General features: G+C 32.8%; 1 protein-coding gene across 9 annotated transcripts in view; it reads left to right on the top strand.

The window, feature by feature from the left end:
* The window catches only part of LOC106457574 (CUGBP Elav-like family member 4), a 257,724-nt gene extending 239,870 nt beyond the window's left edge, over positions 1-17,854 (top strand). For 5 of the 9 annotated variants that reach the window (XM_022383575.1, XM_022383567.1, XM_022383573.1 and 2 more), the window contains exons 9-13: positions 438-518; positions 8,045-8,188; positions 9,300-9,462; positions 12,489-12,519; positions 12,656-15,002. In XM_022383575.1, coding sequence (XP_022239283.1) covers positions 438-518; positions 8,045-8,188; positions 9,300-9,427 — 353 coding nt within the window. In that variant the 3' untranslated portion in view covers positions 9,428-9,462; positions 12,489-12,519; positions 12,656-15,002. Of the gene's footprint in view, positions 1-437; positions 519-8,044; positions 8,189-9,299; positions 9,463-12,469; positions 12,520-12,655; positions 15,003-15,881 lie in introns of those variants that run through there. The other 4 variants (XM_022383570.1, XM_022383568.1, XM_022383572.1 and 1 more) reach the window with 4 other exon arrangements.
* Positions 17,855-23,854: the final 6,000 nt, after the last annotated feature.

Consider the following 23,854-nt stretch of genomic DNA (forward strand, 5'->3'; position numbering starts at 1 on the left):
TACAACGTTTCGACAAGGTTTTGTCGTACATTTGCTGTCATGTTAAACTTATATTAAAGTTTTTCTTCATTACCCATTTAAGCCGTCTCCAGCCATTATTAAACAAACAGAATACTTAATAGAAAAGTTTGTACTTGGGCAATCAAAATAACTTGAATCGATTAGATGGGGGTATCGATCTTTGATTTTTCCGACTTTCTTTGCTTACTGATATATCACGACTACAACCTTTGAATATCTCAGATAGTAATATCTTAGTAATGTTTTAGTTGATTATCAGTCAGAGGTTAAAGTAAATATTGATTGTTTTAGATAACACAACTCAATTAATTTTACTTTGTGGCCAGTTTTATTCAACTATACAAACGAAAGGATACTAACGATACCGTATTCGATTCACTAACTTCACAAGTAGAGCTTGATTTTCTTTTTTTCAGCAGCTTACCCTGCAGGGTATGGTCAGTTTGCTCAAGCCCTGACCCAACAGCCAACACTTATTCCTCAGTCACAAAGGGAAGGTGAGTACGTTGGAACTTTTGTTTATTTTTCAAATTATAACACTCGACTTCAGAAGGACATGGTATATATTGTTATTTATTTTACCAATAGTGTTAATAGAATAAACCTAACCAAGTTATCAATAAATTCTTATCAACACTATCAGAAAGGTTGTACAATAACACGAAAAAAAAAAGTTATAATTGAAAAAGTTTATGGACTTCGATCTTTTGTTTCGACTTTAAATATTCCTTCCTACTTCACTTCTTCTAATAACCTTCAATACAAATATTAGGATTGGCTCAGATTTGCTGTTGCTGTTTCCAAAAGCATTTGTTAGTTAACACACGCACGGAACGTATAGATGATGACCGAATTTATCTATTGTAGACTAAACGGATAACAGTTTTATTCTGTATATTGATTTTGATTTAACAGGTGCTGTTCATTTATATTTTATCTAACTCTTCTTTTCTAATTAGTCGAACAGAAACAATTATTTTGAATCATTAGTTTTGGCGACACAGAATTTAATTATAGATAAATTTCATTAATCTTGGTATCTACCTCATTCTGCCCTTCTTACTTAAAAAAAAACAACAACCTTGTTTAGGGTTCCCTTTTTTTATCACATATACCGACTATTTAGCTACGATTAACATATATCTGTAATATATATATTTGTGTATATATATATTTATTTATTTAATTCCAGAATCATTCTATAAATATTATATTACTTCTTATTATATAATGCACTATTCATCAATATGATTTAATTGTACTTTCTTATGTACCTATTGTGTAAAAACTAATGCAATTATTAAAATAAGAAGGGATTTTCTGTAGAAATGCCAAGTTATGATGTTCCGGTAGGAAAGCGGTAAGCTTAGGGACTTACGACGCTAAAATCCGAGTTTCTAATCATAGCGGTGGACAGAGCGCAGATAATCTTTGCGTGAATCTGCGCAAAAACAAAATCTCGTAGTTTTGTTCGGGAACATTGCTCAGACTGTGGTACAGATATTGTTGTTGTTCTAGGTTTCTTGGTTTACATACTCACTTTCTAGATATGTCGTGAAGTGCTAAAATGCATAAAAACAAATGAGGCTGGTTTTTTTTGCACATTTTTCGTTTTATTATGCACGCACAACTTCACCGAACTTTATATAGAATATACAGTATCGGAATATTACGAAAATAAACACCATTATCAATTAATTATGTAACTGGGTATAAGCTTCGTAACAAAGACTTCTCTAAAATGAACTGAAGTGCGAAGGTTGGATTTTCGTAATAATTTCATAAATTCACTTATTTATATCTATTACTTGAGCATAATAGTTGGATATTAACAATATCATGTCATCCTGAAACTCGTTTAATATTCTTAACTAACTGTACAACATATAATGTTACTTTTTACATTGCAAAGCTACGCAACGGAATATCTGCGTTATGTCTCCCACGGGGATCGAAATCACAATTTTAGCGTCGCAAGCTGGGCAGCTTACTTCTGAGTCAATGCTATGCTGTTGTTTTTCATAAAAAAAAATTTTGAATTGTTTCTTTACTGAAGCCGAGCACGTAAATCACGCAATATATTTTTGACAACAAAACACAATCATATAATATCAACTACATTATCACAAAAGTATAATTAGTAATAAATAGATTTTCAAACTAATACTTCACGTATATTTTGAAGTATCGGAGCTACAAGCTTTAAATCACTCTTTATTAGAGAGAATGCCTAAATGCCAAGGACAGTTTTTTAAAAAAAGAAGGGCACAAGAATATTCACAACAATGTTATAGATAAGGTTATTTGAACGAAAATGAATGAATATACATGAAGACTCAATAGTGTGTGTGTGTGTAACAATGTTGTTGTGAACGAAAGTTCTAGAATAATTAATTATACTTGTCTTATGACAGACGTAATCTAACCTGTATAAAATGTAGCGTGTGTCACATCACGTCTCGCTTGATTTTTCCTGGTTTCTCGAAATATGAGGAGTCATAAAATCCAAAATGCATTTATCCAGATAAAATAGTTCGATTAATGTCTGCCCATTACTATTTTGGTGACAGAGTGAAAAGGGGTCAGTGAAACCTTATAAGTGTAGTGAGTGTTGGTATAATATCCCTAAAGTAAAGACATAGTGTGGGATCACCTAGCCTAGAGCCAAGTACATAAAATTTATCATGAAAGTAAGCATATCGATTCAATTAAACTTAAATAATTTCTGAATTAAGCTATTTTCCTTATATCAACAATGTTTTTAATGAAAAACAAACCTATTTAATGAACGGAGACTCTAAATTAAGAAACAATAAATATTTTCCAGTTTTGTTGTCTATACATTTCATTTTATGCTTTCAGTACACAGACTAACAACAATATTAGGTTAAACTTTTGTTGCTAAGTGACATGACATAAAAGCCATTGTTGAAAAGTAGTATTAACAAAACGCACTGGGTTTTCTATATATTAGAAGTTCTTAATCTAACTGATTTTTACGAATAATTATTCTACGCATACGCCACGAATTCATTTCATGAATGATATTAATTTTGATTGGGTCACAAAGGAATTTACCAACGTTTGACTGCCTCGACTGCACTTTTCCGCCTCTTTGTTGGCCAAGCTTGATTTCGCAAAATTTATTTATTTCAGTTAGCTATGAAATGTGAGGTTATGGTATACTATGGGGTATGGGTGGTAGTACTTGCCCCATCATTTTGTACGGGGTATACTCTAGGTAATTATAATGATTCTTCGCCACGAAGAAAAGGCATTTAAACCACAATAATGATAATCAAGAATTAGAAAATTATACAACAGAACATTCTAGTAATTGTTTTAAAATCAAATCAAATAATGCGTATAAGAGAATTCGAAATTACTTAGACTGATAAAGCGTCCGAAATGCGGAATATTATGCGCTAAAAGCAGCATTTTGCTAGAGTTCAGTTGTTTAGTGCCTCCACTGTTTTTATTTAGGTGTTTGGAACTCTTTCTTGGAACTTGAAAAAGGGATTTTGTTTATCAAACGAAACTATACTTGATAGAATAATGTTATAGTTTCTACCCCCTTTTAAAAATCAAATAAAACATTTAATATTACATTTATCACTCACTGTTAAATAATTAAATGAATAATAAAGTTACAGAAAACCAAAAGGTATCCATTCTGCTACTCCTTATAGATTGGTATATGTGAAAGAAACCAGGCAAAATGCTATATAAAAATGACATAGATAAACCCCACTGTAAAGCTTCACACATCAGGTACAGCTCAGAATAATAGTTTTGAGGAATGAATGCTGTACGTTTACAGGAAATCAAAGGCAATATGTCCCGTTTACGTCCTATAATCTTATAACTAAAAACAAAAACTTTGTCCTATGAAATGAAATACGTCATCATTGAAGAAATATGAAGCTATAGCTAAAACTACTAGAACAATAAAACAGAGATATTTGAAAAGATATAAATTTTCTTTTAACCAAGACGTAAAACTAACTTGTAAATGTTATTTCAGATAAATATCTTAAACATTTTCTCTTGTATGACTACCAAGCTATGATATGTAAGTTTAGTCGTTCCAAGGAGGAGAACAAACAAGTGTTTTATTCTTTTAACCCGGATGTTAATAGATAAATGGTTACAAACATGAATGAATACAATGAAGAGAAAAATACCACCAATTGCTGATAAAATAATTAAGTTTAAAGGGTAAGTGTGTGTCAAAGTTATAACTGAGAACAAAAATGTTAACGTCATCCTTCACTGCAAGGTCAAATTAAACAAGAAATAATAATTAACCACTTTCTTGTAAATGATAAAATAACAATAAACAAAGTATTAGAAATGTTGAGCACAAAGGCTGGCATAAACTGTTTCAACAACTTAGTTATCTTCCAAAAAAGTAATGAGATAAAAGGATCCCATAAAACACTTATCTTAACCTAGGTTAATTATCTACTGGAGGAATGTTGAGATAAGAAGAACCCACAAAGCTCTGATCTTAACCTAGGATGATTATCTACTGGAAGAATATTGAGATAAGAAGATCCAATAAAGCTCTAATCTTGACTTAGGCTGATAATCTGTTGAAATAAAAGGATCCCATAAAGTACTTAGCTTGCCCTAGGTTGATTATCTACTAAGAAATAATTGAGATAAGAGGACTGATTATAGAAAGCATTTATCTTGGTATAGGTTGATTATCTGTTGAAATAAAAGGATCCCATAAAGTACTTAGCTTGACCTAGGTTGATTATCTACTAAGAAATAATTGAGATAAGAGGACTGATTACAGAAAGCATTTATCTTGGTATAGGTTGATTATTTACTGAGTGAGTGTTAAGATAAGACGAACCCATGAAGTACTTATCTTAACCTGGGATGATATATCAACTGAGAGAGTATTAGGATAAATGAATCACATAAAGCACTTATCTTAACATAGGTTTATTATCTACTGAGAGAGTATTAGGATAAATGAATCACATAAAGCACTTATCTTAACCTAGGTTGATTATCTACTGAGAGAGTACTGAGATAAGAGGATTCTAAAAAGCACTTATCTTGGTCTAATTTGATTATCACTGCAAGAATTTTGAGACAAGAAGATCCCAGAAAGCACTGAGCTTAACCTAACTTGATTATCTTCTGAGTGAGTATTGAGATAAGAGGACCACATAAGACACTTATCTTAACCTTTCCAAAATCACCGTCAATGTCATTTTAGGACTGGCGTTTTTGTTTTTTTATCCCTTATTCCCCTTCGTGTATGTGCTGATCTCCGATAAGAGTCTCTACATTGTCCCAGTTACTTTCTTCTGAGAATAGTATTCTATCTGTGTTCCATGTTTGGTTGTTAGAAAAACTGGTGGTTATTTTTGTTCTTGTATTCTGATGTTCAAGACGTTTTGATCTTCCCCATTATTACCACCGTAATCATTATTCTTCTGTAGTTTGATTGTTTTTGGAAACTGTCTTGATCTTCTTGGACAGATTGATCTTGCTCAAAAACTATTTTTTTTGTAAGTCTCCTGGAGTTTATATTTTTTGTTTTTCAAATACTATCGATGTTGAGAAAACGTATTGGTGTATAAGTCAGCACAAAACTGTAGAAAACTTATCCCGGTGTGAGTATTGTGGTTGAAGAAGTTTTTTGTTGTACGCTTGAAATGATGTTTGAGCCAGTTTTGATGGGTTTTCATTTTCTTTAAACAGTTTTGTAAAATTTTCAGTGAACATCAACGAACTGAGGGTAATAAGTTCTAAAGACATTTGAGGTTGAGCAGATAATAGTATCTTGTTTGATGGCTAGAGGGTGGATTGAAGAGAAGCAAAGATACAGGCCATTATGTGTCAGCTTACTCTACGTTTGAATAATAAGGTTTGACCATTTTTTCTAAGAAATCCAAATATGGGAGCTGTCCATTGTTTTCTATTTCTATGGTAAACTGGACAGAAGGACCCTTTCTGGTAAAAAGTGGTTAAGAAAATTATCTATCTTTATTCTGTCATAATTCCACATGAGGTGTCTTTAATGAAATGCTACCATTTTGAAGGTTTGTTTAATGCTGAATGTAATGCATAATTCTCCATCTCTAAGAATAACTTACATATAATAGGAGATAAATGAAAATACAAGCGAGTGCCCTCTATATGTGCTAGATATTTGTTTCTCTCCCTCTCTCTCCAAAGAATTTTTGTTGCAGAGAAACAACTGTTCAGTAACTTTATAACAGAGGATCTGAACAGATTAGTTCTGAAACAGAGGATCTGAACAGATTAGTTCTGAAACAAAGGATATGAACAGATTAGTTTTGAAACAGAGGGTCTGAACAGATTAGTTCTGAAATAAAGGATCTGAACATATTAGTTCTGAAACAGAGGATCTGAACAGATTAGTTCTGAAATAAAGGATATGAACAGATTAGTTTTGAAACAGGGGGTCTGAACAGATTAGTTCTGAAACAAAGGATCTGAACATATTAGTTCTGAAACAGAGGATCTGAACAGATTAGTTGTGAAACAGAGGATCTGAACAGATTAGTTGTGAAACAGAGGATCTGAACAGATTAGTTCTGAAACAAAGGATACGAACAGATTAGTTTTGAAACAGAGGGTCTGAACAGATTAGTTCTGAAACAAAGGATCTGAACATATTAGTTCTGAAACAAAGGATCTGAACAGATTAGTTCTGAAACAGAGGATTTAAACAGAGTAGTTCTGAATGTGAGAACTTTCATAACTAAAAAACTAGTTAGCATATCTGTCGTTTTATTTTCTACATATTCAATTATATAAAAAAAACCTTCGGATGTTCGCATCATTAGTTTAAGATTCCATTATTTTGGTTAGATGTTTTGTTACGTTATACTTTGGACGGTTAAACAAACGTACTTTTAATCTAGGTGGAAAATATCTTCTTTATTAGCATTTTGCATAGACCATAGTGTTATGGAAGCGTAGCATGACTGTCAGTGGCTTAAACCCAAAAATTTTGTAAACAGTAGCTCATCAATCTTTTCACACAATTCATGCCAGCCTATGTACTTAAACTCAGTTGTTGTACAATCAAAGAGCTGGGAAGGGGCGATAATACATAAAACAATCAACTATTTTTATGTGGTTTGTAAGTTATAAGGTATTCTATTCTTTTTTTTTTAGTGTTAGTTTCTTTAATATTATCGGTGAAGATGCTTAGTATATATGTATATAATTTATTATTATTTTATTATATATAATTTTATTATTATTTTTATTATATATATGTATATTCATTATAAGGATTATTTTACATTGTTAACTTGGTACACGGTCGCTAACAGCGTGGGTACCGAAATGATCAATCAGTACACTCTAATTATTATTTGTTTGATGACCTTACATTTTCCTAGACTTTAGTCGGGTTACCTATATTAATTACATGAGTATTTTTAGTTCAAATCTGCATAGGTAGCCTGCTTTGTACAAAAGATAATGACAATCTTCAATTCCGTAATGCTTTGTACTATTGTTTGTTTTGTTTTGTTTTTTGTTCTATTTTTTACATTGAACATTGCTATGAATCTTTCATTCTGAATAATATTGTTATACGTATTTTCATGTCTGCACTTGCGGATTTATTCCTTTCTTTTAAAGAATCCTTTGTCAGTTGAGTTGGGTATTCCACCTTAGGAAGAGCACTTGAAACTGTTTGAAATCTCGTGGTTCAAATAAACCGCAGTATATATGTTAAGTATTAACCAGAAAGCCTCTTCTGTACCTGATTGTACTTATAGACGTTTGAAATGACTTTAAAGTTCACAATAACATCAAACTGCATTATTTTTGAATTTTTAAAATTGTCCGTAGGCTTATCTGTACTGTCATGTATTTAGTTGTTCAATTTCGGGTTCATTTTTATTGTGCTTAAGGGAACATATGAATTGATGTCGGTTTTTCTTTGTAGTGATTGCGTTTTAGATTCGATAATCCATACTAGCTTATGTCATTGTGTATTTGTTCTTTCTCCTCTCAGGCCCAGAAGGTTGCAATCTCTTCATCTACCATTTACCACAAGAATTTGGCGATGCTGAGCTCATGCAAATGTTCTTACCCTTTGGAAATGTCATCAGTGCTAAAGTTTTCATCGATCGTGCCACCAATCAAAGCAAGTGTTTTGGTAGGTTTTCTTTAAAAAATAAAACGTTTATTCTCTAAAGCGCAATTTGTTTCATCATCTTTATCAATGTAAGTTTACTTGGACACTTTTCAAAGAAACTTGAAGTTCCTCTAGATATCCAGCTTTAACTATAACAAAATAACATATTATACGTGTATTCAGGCGTAGGTTGACCCTGTGGTAAACCTCTGGACATATTATATATGTATTCAGGCGGCGCTGTAACCTAACTAATCTCTGAGGGCGTAAGTCGGCCCTGTGTTAAACCTCTGGACATATATATGTATTCAGGCGGCGCTGTAACCTAACTAATCTCTGAGGGCGTAAGTCGGCCCTGTGTTAAACCTCTGGACATATTATATATGTATTCAGGCGGCGCTGTAACCTAACTAATCTCTGAGGGCGTAAGTCAGCCCTGTGTTAAACCTCTGGACATATTATATATGTATTGAGGCGGCGCTGTAGTCTAACTAATATCTGAGGGCGTGGGTTGACCATGTGCTAGACCTGGCGAACCGCGTTCCAATCCATTCGACGCCATAAAACATTTCCAGTAGTTTAACACGTTCAGCTGGGGTGCGTTATAAGAGTGACATTCAATCCCTTAACGTAGATGATGAGTGGTAGTGTGTTACTGATTGGCTGTCTTCCCTTTAGTCAGTAGTTTAAAATTAGGGACAGCGCAAATAGACTTAGTATTGTTTGTTTGTAGTTATACACAGAGCTACACAATGGGCTATCTGTGCTCTGCCCGCCACGAGTATCGAAACCCGGTTTCTAGCGTTGTAAGTCCGCAGACATACCGCTGTGCCACTGGGGAGCCGCCTTAGTAGTTTTGCGGTAAATACAAAACATTAATATCTAAAGATTCGGGTAAGTTTTTCTTTTTTATCTGTACTCTATATGGATTACGTAGTCTTGCTTTATGATACTAATGCTTTTAGGTTTTGTTTTTTATATTTTGTATACCAGCATTATACAGATAGAATATATTTTAATAAATCTAATTTCCGATTTTATTCATTTTTTATGCGTTTTTGTTCTTTTAAGCCCCTTTACTCGATGTTTTCTATCCCCAGCTGAAAACAATACAAAAATAATTGTCTTATAGGCTTTGTGAGCTTCGATAATCCTACAAGCGCCCAGACCGCCATCCAGGCCATGAATGGATTCCAGATTGGAATGAAACGCCTCAAGGTTCAGCTGAAACGCCCGAAAGACACCAACAGGCCATACTAATTGTAAGGCCAAGTCTTATTTCATGAAAATTCAAGGTAAGCTCGTTAAGTCGAACATAAAAACGGACAAAAATAATTCTTATTAAACTGTAATTTACCTTTAACATATTAGCGATTTCCAGTTTTTATATCAAAATAGTGTTCAGAAATCACATGTTATAAACATTGCGAATATCAAAAGTCATATTGTAGTCGTTAATACGAAAGAAGTCACAAAACGTCATTGATTCTCTGGTATAACTAATGTTTCTGTCCCTTTTGATATTAATGAATAACAATGGATATTTAAGAAAACAATTACGTTTTAAATATATTATTCTGTCATCCATTCATATATATATATATTGTAGTTGGTGGTAGCAGAAATTCATCATCATTTTAACATTAAACATTCCAAGCGCCATACCGGACTCAAACCCGAGTCAGTTTGGGGTCTCGCGCTTTTTCAAACAAAAAAATGTCTTATTTTACTACCGCAGTTATTAAATTACTTGAAATGGAAGTTAGGCACTTAAGTTAAAACAAATACGTTTAGGGAACAAATTTCCCTAAATGCCACGCTAATACGTAACTGATTATCTGACTGGTCATCTTGTTTCTTGAGGCACCAGTCTCACTATGACCAGTGCTGTCCAAAACAAAATCTGTTGCTTTCTTCTCTTATAATTTTCCAAACTTTTACAAATACAAAGGGTGTGTGCATTTTATTAGAAGAATTTTATATGCAAATCAGCAAGTGGTGGTGGAATGACATGTATCAAGACTACATTTTCACTTCGTTTGGCTGAATGTCACTGAGAATTGGTCGCTTTTGGGGAGGGTATGTAATATATCTTTACTAGATATTCATACACTCAAATCGTAAAGGTGTGTTCAGATCGTGGATTTAGAATTTCCAAGATGGGGATATCCCTTATACTTAATGACTTCGTAAAACAAAATAATATCAGCTTGAGGCACACAAAAACCACCCAGAAACGTACCTACAACAAGTCGTACCCCAGCCGTGGAAAGCGAAGCAAATTTCGATGTCTTCTAACAAGTGAAAATCTACGAATACAAAATTAAGTAGTAAAAGCTGTCCACGTGCACCAGACAGTAGTACGCAATGTAACCAAGAATCTCCGTCTGGAAAAGTGGACACAAGCTACTTCCACAAAATATCCATTCAACCGTCGTACACTTCAAAGAGCTGGAGAATGAAACGAGTATTCATGCTGTTCCATACGAAGATATACTAGGAAAGTCGCCTATGGATTTCTTTCTGTGCTATCGGACTGTTGAAACGGACGCTGTGAAAACGAGTTATCGTGCACTAGATGGTTTGTGAAAACCATGCAGAGATGAGGGGCGTGCTTTGGACATGACAGTTTGGCGACGGAGACTTTTGCAATAGAAAATACGTGTAAGGCTATTGTCCAGTGCAAGTTCGTCAAATAGAACATGACCGGACGTGATAAGGCTCCAAATTGATGTAATATATCATATTAAATCTTTGTACAACAAAAAAATGGAGAATATTTCTTCAAAAATTATCCAGTTACAACTGGTAAGTACTTTAAAGACGCTTCTGGTTCAAATAAAGGAAACTTTTATCCTACACGGAAACAGTACGCTTGCCAATATATAAATATGTCAAATTACACCGTATTGTAGTTCTTATGACCAATAAGCCTGAATATTTCCTGTTACATTTACTGATATAGTTACACTACACATCAAATTTGTATGACTAAGTTGTTAATAAAAAATAAACTTGTTACTTAACTATTTCTACCATTCCTGTCCATCAAAAAAGTGCAACCCTATTTTTTGGAATATTACCTTATAATTAAGTAACACAATAAACCTGTTATTAAATATGTCACATTTAGGCATTATAAGCGTATCTATCACATGTAGAAGTTCAAATATATTAATTTGAATAAAATAAAAAATGTTATTTTGGGTAACCTCACGCAATCCATCTCTCTCCTGATTCATTAACTGATATTGCCACTGCCATCCAAGAAAATTACGTTATAATTTCGCAGTTGGTAATTAATATCAAAAACAAGCAAACAAAAACGTAAGTCCGCTAATGTGTTTGTATATTCACCAGCTACTAAAAGATACTGATGTTTGTGATATTTTACATCACAGTAGTGATGGTACAATAAGAAAATAATCCTGTATTTAAATTAAGGTTTTGAATGACAAATTGCAACTGTTTCCAACACAAATTATTGTCTAGTCCATGAGCATTTTCATCTCCTTTCCATTAGTGTGTGATGATATTACTCTTGGATTCAAAACTCAATTAGGTTTATATATATGTGGCAGTTTTCAACAGTCTTCCAAAAATACCAAAGCGTAGACATTTATCTACATATACAGATTAATACATCATACATACAAACAAATATACATATAAAATGCTATACGGCGGGATTTATATACATTAGTACATAGATACATTCAATGTATAATTAAAACTTATATTATGAGTTATGTAGTGTGATTCTACACATAAATTATCATTACATGGTTTGTATATGTGTGTTTGTCATTTAATTTGAATTATACTCTGTCGACGGTGAAGAATTCCATACTTAGCTTCATCATTATGAAACTTAATTTACCTGAATCTGTAAAGTGTGTGCTAAAAATATTGATCAAACATAACGAAACTTAAATAAAAGATACATTAAAATTTCACTACCTTTCAAATGCAAATGATTCTTTTAAGCTGATATAATTTGACAATAGATATACTATAACAGTTTCGAGTATTACATTTATTATAGTATTGTCATTTGGAATATATATCGCTTATATTTCACGATATGTGATGTTTTTAGGTGTGTTATCGTTCTGATAAATATACGAAACTACATAAGCCCTCTTTGAAAAAATCAGCCTTGTTCATTACTCACCAGTAAAGACAGTGTTCATGCTAGTAGAAAATGACAACAAACATTATTCATTGTCAAATTGACATCAGATAAGCTTCAAACGATTGTTTTAATAATTAAACCAATGAGTTTTCTCCAAGTTTTTTTAGCTCTTTTTTATTTCACAAGCTTTCGGACCTAGTACCGGAGCCTTCGAAAGGTGAGTTTCAATGTTTAAAAAAAAATCAAAAAAAGTAAAGAAAATTCGCATATTTATTCATTTAATATCTTTATGCCGCGCTATTAATCTGAAGTATATAATTAACGTTTCATTTTCTTTAATTTCTTTTCTTCAGTTGCCAAGGATGAGGAGAAGATAAAGACTCCGGTACTGGACTGGAATCACGTGATCTTCTTCAACCTTCTCCTTTCATCAGTGATGTTACAGTCCGTGAAGTGGACTCGCATTTTTTTCTTATAAAGACAGAGGGCCTTACCATTAGGGCTCAGATATAAATTATATATATAAATAAAGGAATTACAAAAATAGATAGATACCAGGCTACTATATTTAGGAAGATAGGACATAAATGACTTAGAAGTAGATTAGAAATTTCTTGCTTTAATATGTAATAATTTAATTTATATACATAACTTTGAGAATTTTATGAATTTTGCGACCTCAAGTAGTTGACAACAATGTGATGTTTTTTGAGATTGGAGGAAGTATTTTGAAATCCGAGCTTTCGAATTGTCGACTTTTTCCTGGATTTCCAGATTTTACGGGGTGTCCTGTTGTATTTACGGCACTTGTCATATCATATCATAGACCACCATTTGTTGACCGGTAAGATTCAGTGGGCCAGAACAGTAGAAAATACAACTAATATGTTACTCCATTGGCTTGTAAATACAACTGTTCTAGTGTAATGGGTTTTCATCACTACACAAACACGAAGAGGGGCAGAAGAAGTTACACAATGCAGATAATTTTTTTTATTGTCATTCCTGTTCTTTTCGTGATTTATGTACAAACCAAAGCAGCTTAGTACCATCAGAGATGTTAGAATATTTAATCAAATGTTTATGACATGATCATTCCATATCATTAGTGCCATGATTTTATTAAGTTTATATTTTAGTCAAAATATATTTGTGATACGAGTTTTTCTTGTTTGTCTATTTATCATATACTTGTATATTTATTTATTTATTCAGATTTTCTGTTTTGTTATAAGTGATAAAGATAAAGCGGGTCATGACCTATCTTTTATCATTGATAAATCAGAGAGAGATCCAGAACTGTTCGTTTTCATGTAAAGAAAGTAGTATATAGAAGTTTTGTCTTAAATTTTTTAACAACGTAGCAGGGTAGACATTTTTCTCGAGCACTTAGTAGAATGGGGAAGGATTGTGAGAATTCATTAACATAAACTGATTTTCTGAAATCTCAAAAGAAAATTTCAGGAATGCCAAAATAAAATGTTTGTATGAGTGTTTTCTATGGTTTGATTTGAAATCAGGACATGAAAAAGGATTTACTGGCGAGAAACGTTTTTTCTATTAACGACAAGCTTAAATCATGAAAATACTCATCTAGCGGTAAGATTGCTAAATTTATAATGTACATACAAGTATTTTATCTTTCTGAAATGGAAGCTTTTCGTCTGATGATGTATAGTTATCAACAATGTAGAACATCTGTGGAAATAACTATTATAATAAGGTAGGAAGTTTTTGTTATTTTGTAACTATTTCAGAAATATTATCAAAGTAATATAGAATTTTGTTTTTTGGCTCCCTGAAACTTGGAGTCCGAAAGTTTGAGTTGTGGATAAATGATGTCATCATAAGTATTGAAATCACACAATGCCAAATCAAGAGCATCAATCTTTTATACGAAATAGGATTTTATTAACATTAGCGTTTCTTCTATTGTAGCTTACCTAATTAATGTTTCATTTATATTTAAATTAATATTTACGAGTTGTTTTAAGACAGAGATCTCGGTAATTGGTAATTACAAGGAACATATTAAATACTTAGTTATTTTAAAAAAATATTTTTTATTTTCACTTTGATATTACTTCATATCAAAAGAAACAAAAACCGTAAACTAAAAACTTGGAAATAACAGAATACAACATTCAGTGGTTGGAACATTACGAGTATGTAAATGTACTTAAGGTAAAATCACAAATATGCAACACCGTGTCAGCGCTAACAGTAAAAATAAAGCTAACCTTCAGTAAAACCTATGTTAGATGTATGACATTGTGTTAACATGTGAAATAGGCCTAATTTCGGATACGCATACGTTAGATACTTGGCATCGTGTTACTGAATAAAAGTAAGCCTAATGTGAGTTAGTCCTAAGTTTCATGCATGACATTTTATTCTAGATCAAAAATAAACTAAACTTAAAAATACAGTAATAGGAACCTTTACAGTAGGCAGATTTTGATGTTAATGATTATAATATTCTCATTAAAATCAAAATTCAGAATATACTTGTTCTAAAAGTTCCTGTTATTGTATTTTTCAATTAATTATTCATTTCAGTAGGTTCCTCACTAAACATAACTTAACAAATGACAGTAACAAATACAAGTAACTGTGTTAGTTAATTACAGTAGCGATCAGGACTAACGTGATTTCAGCTACGTTAGACACATGACACTGTGTTAGTTAATGACAGTAGCAGTCAGGAACGTGAGTTCAGCTACGTTAGACACATGACACTGTTAGTTAATGACAGTAGCAATCAGGAATAATGTGATTTCAGCTACGTTAGACATGACACTGTGTTAGCTAATGACAGTAGCAATCAGGAATAACGTGATTTCAGCTACGTTAGACACATGACACTGTGTTAGTTAATTACAGTAGCAATCAGGAATAACGTGATTTCAGCTACGTTAGACATGACACTGTGTTAGCTAATGGCAGTAACAGTCAGAAATAACAAGACTTCAGCAACGTTAGACATAACACTGTGCTAATTAATCACAGTAGCAATCAACAACGTGATTTCAGCAACGTTTGATACATGACACTGTGTTAGCTAACGACAGTAACAGTTAGAAATAACAATATTTCAGCTACGTTAGACACAGAACACTGTGTTAGCTAATGACAGTAATAATCAGAGGTAACGTGATTTCAGCTATGTTAGACACATGACACTGTATTAGCTAATGACAGTAACAAACAGGACTAATACAATTCAGTTGCGTTAGACACATGACATTGTGTTAGCTAATGACAGTAACAATCAGAAGTAACGTGATTTCAATTACGCTAGACATATGAAAGTGTGTTAGCTAATGACAGTAACAAATACAAGTAACATAATTTCAGCTACGTTTGACATTTGACACTGTTTTAGCTAATGACAGTAACAAATACAAGTAACATACTTCCAGCTATGTTGGACATATGACACTGTGTTAGTGTCTAACGTAGCTGAAATCACGTTAGTTGTGATTTTTACTGTCATTAATAACACAATGCCATGTGTTTAACGTAGCTGAAATTATGCTAGTCCTGATCGCCACTGTCATTAAGTTTACAATGTATTAGCTAATGACAGTAACAATCAGAAATAACGAGAATTCAGCTACGTTAGACACCTGACACTTAGTTAATGAATGACAGTAACAGTCAGAAATAATATGATTTTAGCGACGTTAGACAAATGACACTGTTTTAGGTAGTAACAGTAACAATCAGAACTAACGCAATCTCAGTTGCATTAGACACATGACACTGTGTTAGCTAATGACAGTAACAATCAGAAGTAACGTGATTTTCAGTTACGTTAGGCACATGAAACTGTGTTAGCTAATGACAGTAACAAATGCAAGTAATATAATTTGAGCTATGTTGGACATATGATACTGTGTTAGTTAATGACAGTGGCGATCAGGACTAGCATAATTTCAGCTACGTTAAACACATGGCATTGTGTTATTAATGACAGTAAAAATCACAACTAACGTGATTTCAGCTACGTTAGACAGTTTACAATGTATTAGCTAATGACAGTAACAATCAGAAATAACGTGATTTCAGTTACGTTAGACACAGGACACTGTGTTAGTTAATGACAGTAGCAATCAGGACTAACGAGAATTCAGCTACGTTAGACACATAACACTATGTTAGCTAATGACAGTAACAAATGCAAGTAATATAATTTGAGCTATATTAGACACATGATACTGTGTTATCTAATGACAGTAAATGTCAAAAGTAACGTGATTTCAGCTACATTAGACAAATGACACTGTGTTAGCTAATGACAGTAACAATTACAAGTAGCATAATTTCATCTACGTTACACACAGCTAATGACAGTAAAATTCACGACTAAAGTAGTTTTAGCTACGTTAGACACATGACACCCTGTTAGGTAATGACAGTAATAATCTGGACCCACGCGATTTCACCTACGTTAGACACATGACGCTGTGTTAGCTAATGACAGTAACATTCAGGACTTACGTGATTTCTGCTACGTTATGCTTAATAATTCAGCATTGCGTTGAAAAGTTAATGGTCTGAAATTATTTCCAGTAACCGTTTCCCTGTACATATTCTGCAATTTCTTCTAAAATTTCAAGTTTATAAGAGTATTTAAAATGATTTTGAGCTTGTTATAAAATAAATTCGATTTCGAGTGTATATTTTACTGCATCGAAACCTTGGTATGGCTATGAGTATGAATTGGTTGGAATAGGAATGGACACATAAATAATCTTAATTAAAGCATATAATATCAATAATTCTGTAATCGTAGTAAGATAAATAATGTTTATTTGAAATATTGACAATTGTTGTACGATTCCACATCATATTTATTTATTTGGCTTGTAGTATGGCATTAAATATTAATGGAAGAAAGACCACAAAGCGAGTTTGATCCATATGTATGGACTTCAGGAACGCAATATAGAGCACCAGACATAAAACAGGGTTAGTTTACATTCGCCAATACCTTGTGCGTGTTCACTGGGTATCCATACGAACATCTTTTAACATATGTACTGGTTCTAATCTGAGTATGACTAAAAGGTATTTGAACTCTGTGTTTAGCATATCATTTCCTAAATGTTGAAAGTGAAAACGAGTGATTCGATGAACATCCATACAAATTGCGCCATTTTCAGCCATTGTCATATTTCGCACTTGTCACCATTGCTTGATGCACGCCATCTCATTTACTTCACAGGGTCGTTCTTAAAGCTGAAATATGCCTTCAACAAGTGGATATCGTTTTAGTTCACTGAAATTCTTGACGTGCTATATGCATAGATTAAAGGCTGCTTTTCAAGATCTTATCATCGGGAATGCCAGGTTTTTTACATTACGGAAATGAACTTGTTTTAAAAATATTCCCTTTTGCTGTTATTTCTCACATTCCTTCTTCAGGAATGGTGTAATTAATTTAGTATACAAGATCTAATGTATAACCTTTTCATGATAATTATACTAATATTGAGCTTGTAAGCTATTGTTTATGCTCTAAAAATAAAGATACCACTTACTAAAAATGTGTGAGAATTGTTTCTATTGTTCTAATGCAACTGTGTTAGGAAATCACATGAAAGCAAACGAAAATAGTTATGAAGTTCTTTTTACATAATAATCATTTTAAAGGAAGCGAAAAAATCATTTTACTGAAAGTTAATAATGACATTTTACATGAACTTGAACCTAAAATGTGTTTCAAGAGTTATCGCCTCACTATTATATACAGAGTTGAGTACGTAATATTAAAACGATTTTGAATACGCAAATCAACAAATTACGTGACTACCATATCCAATATATATAGTCGCGGTGGAACTAAATTTTAACTTGTTTGATTTCGTAGGTGGTGTGATGCCACCGAAACGTCGTATAATAGTCCTATCAAACACACAATATCTATACATTCAGATAACAAAGATTTGTTCAGATCAGGGATTTATAATTTCCAAGACTGGGATATCCTTAAACGTGGTGACATTGGAAAACAAAGGAATGAACTTGGGGTACCAGGACCATCCTGAAAGAGACCTACAGCAACAAGTCGTATTGTAACAAGCAAGAATTCACGCACACAAGGGTCAGTAGCAAAAGCCGTCCACGTGCCCCAGGCAAAAATATGTAACATAATCCAGAAGGATTTCTGCCTGAAAAAAAAAAGCACAAGTCCCGTATACACATGTTTCTTCCACAACATAAATAATGAAATGGGTATTCAAACTATTCTACATGAAAATATACTGGTTAAGTCTTCTTGTGAAGTGCCCATTAATTTCTCTGATTGTAAGATTGAAACGGTCCCTGGAAAACTGTCGTCCTTCTTCTCTAGATGGATTATGGAAAGGCTGCAGGAAGAAGATATGTGCTTGGAATATGGCAGTCTTTTCTAATAGAAACTACGGTGCGTGGCAATTGTCACCATGTGCGGTCGCCAGATAGAGCAACGGACATGACGACATGGACTGTAACGACGTGACGAAGCTCCAAAATCGTTTAAATATAATACACTATATATCTATAGTCTATTCTACTGGGACTATAATGACAATGTCATTTGTGCGGAATAAGGAAGAAAATGCGGTATGATGAAAGATAGCCTTATAAATGTTATATAATACTAAATATTTAACAAGCTCTCCAATAATTATGATAGCAACTTTATCAATTAGATACTCCTCTGTAAATATTAGGGATAACATTAACATTTTAAAGATGAATACGCAATTTTCTGGTTGGCTGCTTCCCGATAGTCCTTTTTTTTTGCTATTCTGTTTTGTTTAAGCAAATATTATATTTGTTTACTAAAAGCACTGAAGTATGAACGTAATACGTAGTTCAATAATAATTTGTATGACCCTAAAGATAAAAACAACTGTTAGAAAAGAACATCCTCTGGTTGAGTCTAGGTCATTGATACCTAGCGTATTGAGATAAACACAAAAACTTCATTGGGACAAAGAAAACATAATTGTGAACACAGCGAAATACTTAAGCATTCTGTTTTTTAGAATAACCTAGTTTGGTTGAACTGTGGGTGAAGCTGAAATAACATATCAATTGGCTAGAAGAGTGTCTTAGGAGCGGAGCATGGATGGCCATCGAAATATTATCTGATAACATTATACATTTGCTTTTTTTCCCTCAAGAAGAAAAGGATTATTACGTATGCAATCTGCCTTCCTGAGTCATCTTGGAAGATAAGTTTTTTTTATATAATTTTGAGATATTAAAATCAACCAACTGGAAAAATACTGGAGAGAGATTTTTCCCTTCAGTTACAATGTTCATTGCTTAAGTTTCTTCTTCTCGACGTTAAACTCAGTTATTTTTAAAACCGTTCAAGTTTGAGGCTTTATTTTCACGGTTTAACGCCTTAAGTGATATACACGCTGACTCATGTACAAGAAGACTGATGAAGTAGGATTTCTCAAATAAATCATGCATGTACATTAACGAAACGTATATTTCGAACATAATCACAGCAATCGTAATGAAATTACTTTATATACCGTTTAGTTCTTAAGATATACGCTCTGAATAAAACTTCCTGCTGATATACCGCTGAAACCGGAATCTCTAGAGAAAATATCTTTCAAATATTCAAATAAAACATTTGAATTTTCAACAGATGCCTCAACAACGTGTGTAAAGATCTGTCTTTAGTTGTTGCTTTTTTTACATCTGTTTACAATGACTTCTGTTAGTATAAAATAATATAAAGTGGGAAAATGAGAAAACTACACAATGTTTTATTATTATTTAAGAATATATATACATATAAAACTAATTCATATAATTGCATATTAGTTTTCATAATATTTAAAAGTACAAATTGATGTCTTTATTTTTGATCAACCAAACTTAACATAAGTTAACACAAAAAATTTAGACTATAGTAGAACAATCTTCAAACTACTACGAGTGAGGTTATTCTAAGGTAGAGATTTGCCCTATAAATTTCAATATTAACATAATATTCCATCATTTAAAGCACTATTGTTTTTTGTTTGTTTTTGAATTTCGCGCAAAGCTACACGAGGGCTATCTGCGCTAGCCGTCCCTAATTTAGCAGTGTAAGACTAGAGGGAAGGCAGCTAGTCATCACCACCCACCGCCAACTCTTGGGCTACTCTTTTACCAACGAATAGTGGGAATGACCGTCACATTATAACGCCCCCACGGCTGAAAGGGCGAGCATGTTTGGTGTGACGGGGATTCGAACCCGCGACCCTCAGATTGCAAGTCGAGTGCCTTAACCACCTGGCCATGCCGGGCCCATTTAAAGCACAATCCAACCTTACCAAAAGTACATTAGTCAGATGAAGTTCTCAGCACAGACCTACTTGCCTTAATATAGGTTTTTATGTACAATTGTAATGGTATGAGGGATTTTAATGGACGTGTAGAAAGGTTCAGAAACCATATCTTTGATTTCATCCAGTTTTCAAAATTGTCATATCCCCAAAACCAGATCCCTTAAAAGTCATCTATAAAAGTATTTATTTGCTTACTTGTAACACTTTAAAATGTTATACTAAGAGGTTTAATTTGGAATCCTAAGTGTACAAATTACGACAAACATGAGGAAAAATATCTTACGTGATTTTTATCACAAATATTAGGAGTATCGGTTCTATTACGTTTCCAGCTTTCAGTGTAACATTACAATTTTCCACCTCATACAGACTTTTAGCTACCATCAAAGCCCAGCTCAGCAGCCGAATTCTGATATTGAATAAAAAATCCTTTGATTAGTGACTTAGGTCAGACAAAAGATAGATTCGAAATTCTGTTTTTGCACACCTCTGCTTTAAATCCATAATGGGTAATTTAAGAGAGATGTGAAGGGAAAAATCTGAGTTTTGCATTATTTTAATTGCGAATATTAGGGCTCTCGATTACTCTACTTAGAAAGCTTTCGGGTTGAGTTCGTAATGTTAGTTTAGTTTTTGTTTTTAATAACGGTGAATGAAAAACTTGTATGCATTCTCTTAATTAAGCCTCAGTTAAAATTTCTTACATTTGTTACAAACATTTCAATAAACAGACTTAACTAATTAAGAATAGTTTCAACTTTATTCTTTTATTTCTACCCTTGATGCTAATGAGTAGTTTTTAGTATATTTTACTAAATTAATTAGAACTACCATTTCGGTACATTCAAGAACGTTAAACACGGAGGCCACAGAAAAAGAATTAAACATTTAAAGTGTGCATTTCTTGAAGCAGAACCGACTTTATTACTAAATATTATTTTTGTACAAAAATTAGAAAATACAGTGAGCTTAACACTATTACGGCAGATCAATAAATAACGCACTGACTTTATTATTAGAAGTTATTAGCTTCGAATATTGATGGGTGTATTTTTCCCACTTAAAATTAAAATATATTCATTTGTTTTGTAAGTTAAATTTATAAATGCCTGTACTGCTCATTTCATTAAAGTATGTTCTGTTTGTTAGTAGTTCGTCTTTCATTATTTTCGACCACATTGAAATATATTTACTGTCTAGAATATCGACCCGGCATGGCCAGGTGGTTAGGGTGCTCGACTCGCAATCTGAGGGTCGCGGGTTCGAATTCCCGTCTCACCAAACATTCTCACCCTTTCAGCCGTGGGGGCGTTATAATGTGACGGTCAATCCCACTATTCGTTGGTAAAAGAGTAGCCCAAGAGTTGGCGGTGGGTGGTGATGACTAGCTGCCTTCCCTCTAGCCTTAGACTGCTAAATTAGGGACGGCTAACGCAGATAGCCTCGTGTAGCTTTGCGCGAAATTCAAAATAAACCAAAACCAAACTAGAATATCACGAGAAAGTGTTTAGTGTCTTTTCAAATGAATCTGCAAATATATATATAAAAAATTTAGTATTTAGCAGTTTACTGACTAAAATAACAAGGAAAAACACTTATGGAAGTCGTTCTCGTAGTATGGTCCAATTAACATACAATAATTTACTGAAAGTATGAAATAATACACGATTTCTTCTACAAAGAAGCACTAGATTGTCATGTCATAATTTTGAACAGATTTACAAGTTGAAAGTCCATGCAAACTTTCACCCACCATAAATATTTCAACACGAAAACATCCGCTGTTAATGTAATTATTTTTATAGTTTCTATTATTTAAATACCTAAATTATAGCATGTAAATATCAAACGTAAGAAAAGTAATTATTGTCCAATATTCTAAAGTGAATCTTTGGAAATGTCATATATTAATAAATAACATGCTAAACAACACATTATATTGGGGAAAAATTATGTACTGAAATAGTACCTATTATATATATTGTAACCGTTTCACAACTATGAAAACGAAAGTGGTGATCCAGAAACTCAAGTAAGTTTTAGGTTCGATAAGTAATAGAAAAAGAATGCCGTAAGCCTTAAACTTTAATAACTATAGAAATATTTCGAGAATAACTAGATCACAATTTCTTTGGAAAAAAAAACATTTTGTTTTATAAAAAAGTGTGTCACTAGAAACGTAGATTTTGTCAAAGTCTGGTGTGTTTTAGTTCATAATATAATGAAGTATCCAACTACTACAGTAAATAGTATGTATACCACAAATTTATTTAGTACAGTAAATGTATGTGTACCAGACAATGTATTTTGTACATTAAGTGTATCAGACAATGTAGTAATTACAGTAATGTACCAGACAATGTATTTTGTACATTAAGTGTATCAGACAATGTAGTGAGTACAGTAATGTACCAGACAATATAATTAGTACTGTAAGTGGTTAGGTACAAGACAATGCATTTGTTACAGTAAGTAGCTTGTGTGTCACACAATGTATTTAATAGTGTAAGTAGTATATGTGCTAGACAATGTATTTAGTACAGTAAGCGGTATGTGTATCACACGATGTTGTTACTACAGTAAGTAGTAACTACATTATGTGGTACACATACCAGACAATTTATTTATTACTGTAAATGGTGGGTGTACCAGACAGTGTATTTAGTATAGTAAGTGGTATGTTTACCAGACAATGTGTTTAGTATTGTAAGTGGTAGATGTACCAAACAATTTATTTAGTATAGTAAGTGGTATGTTTACCAGACAACGTATTTAGCATAGTAAGTGGTATGTTTACCAGACAATGTGTTTAGTACTGTAAGTGGTAGATGTACCAAACAATTTATTTAGTATAGTGAGTAGTATGTTTACCAGACAATGTGTTTAGTATAGTAAGTGGTATGTTTACCAGACAATGTGTTTAGCATAGTAAGTGGTATGCTTACCAGACAATGTGTTTAGCATAGTAAGTGGTATATTCACCAGACAAGCCTAGGGCACGAAATTCTAAGGGGCACCAAATACTTGGAGACTTCACTGTGGGTAGAAATTTCTGCCTGCGGTGCCAGTTAAGCTATCGTTAACACCATTTGTAAGAAATTATTTATCTGATTTTTCTCATAATACTAATAGATGGCAGCACATAAGTTCATGTAAAAGGAAACTCAAAAAATATTCATCGAACAACAACAACAAATAAAAAAAAAC

Source organism: Limulus polyphemus, unplaced genomic scaffold (genome assembly GCF_000517525.1).
Source record: "Limulus polyphemus unplaced genomic scaffold, Limulus_polyphemus-2.1.2 Scaffold347, whole genome shotgun sequence".
Taxonomy (NCBI): Eukaryota; Metazoa; Arthropoda; class Merostomata; order Xiphosura; family Limulidae; genus Limulus; species Limulus polyphemus.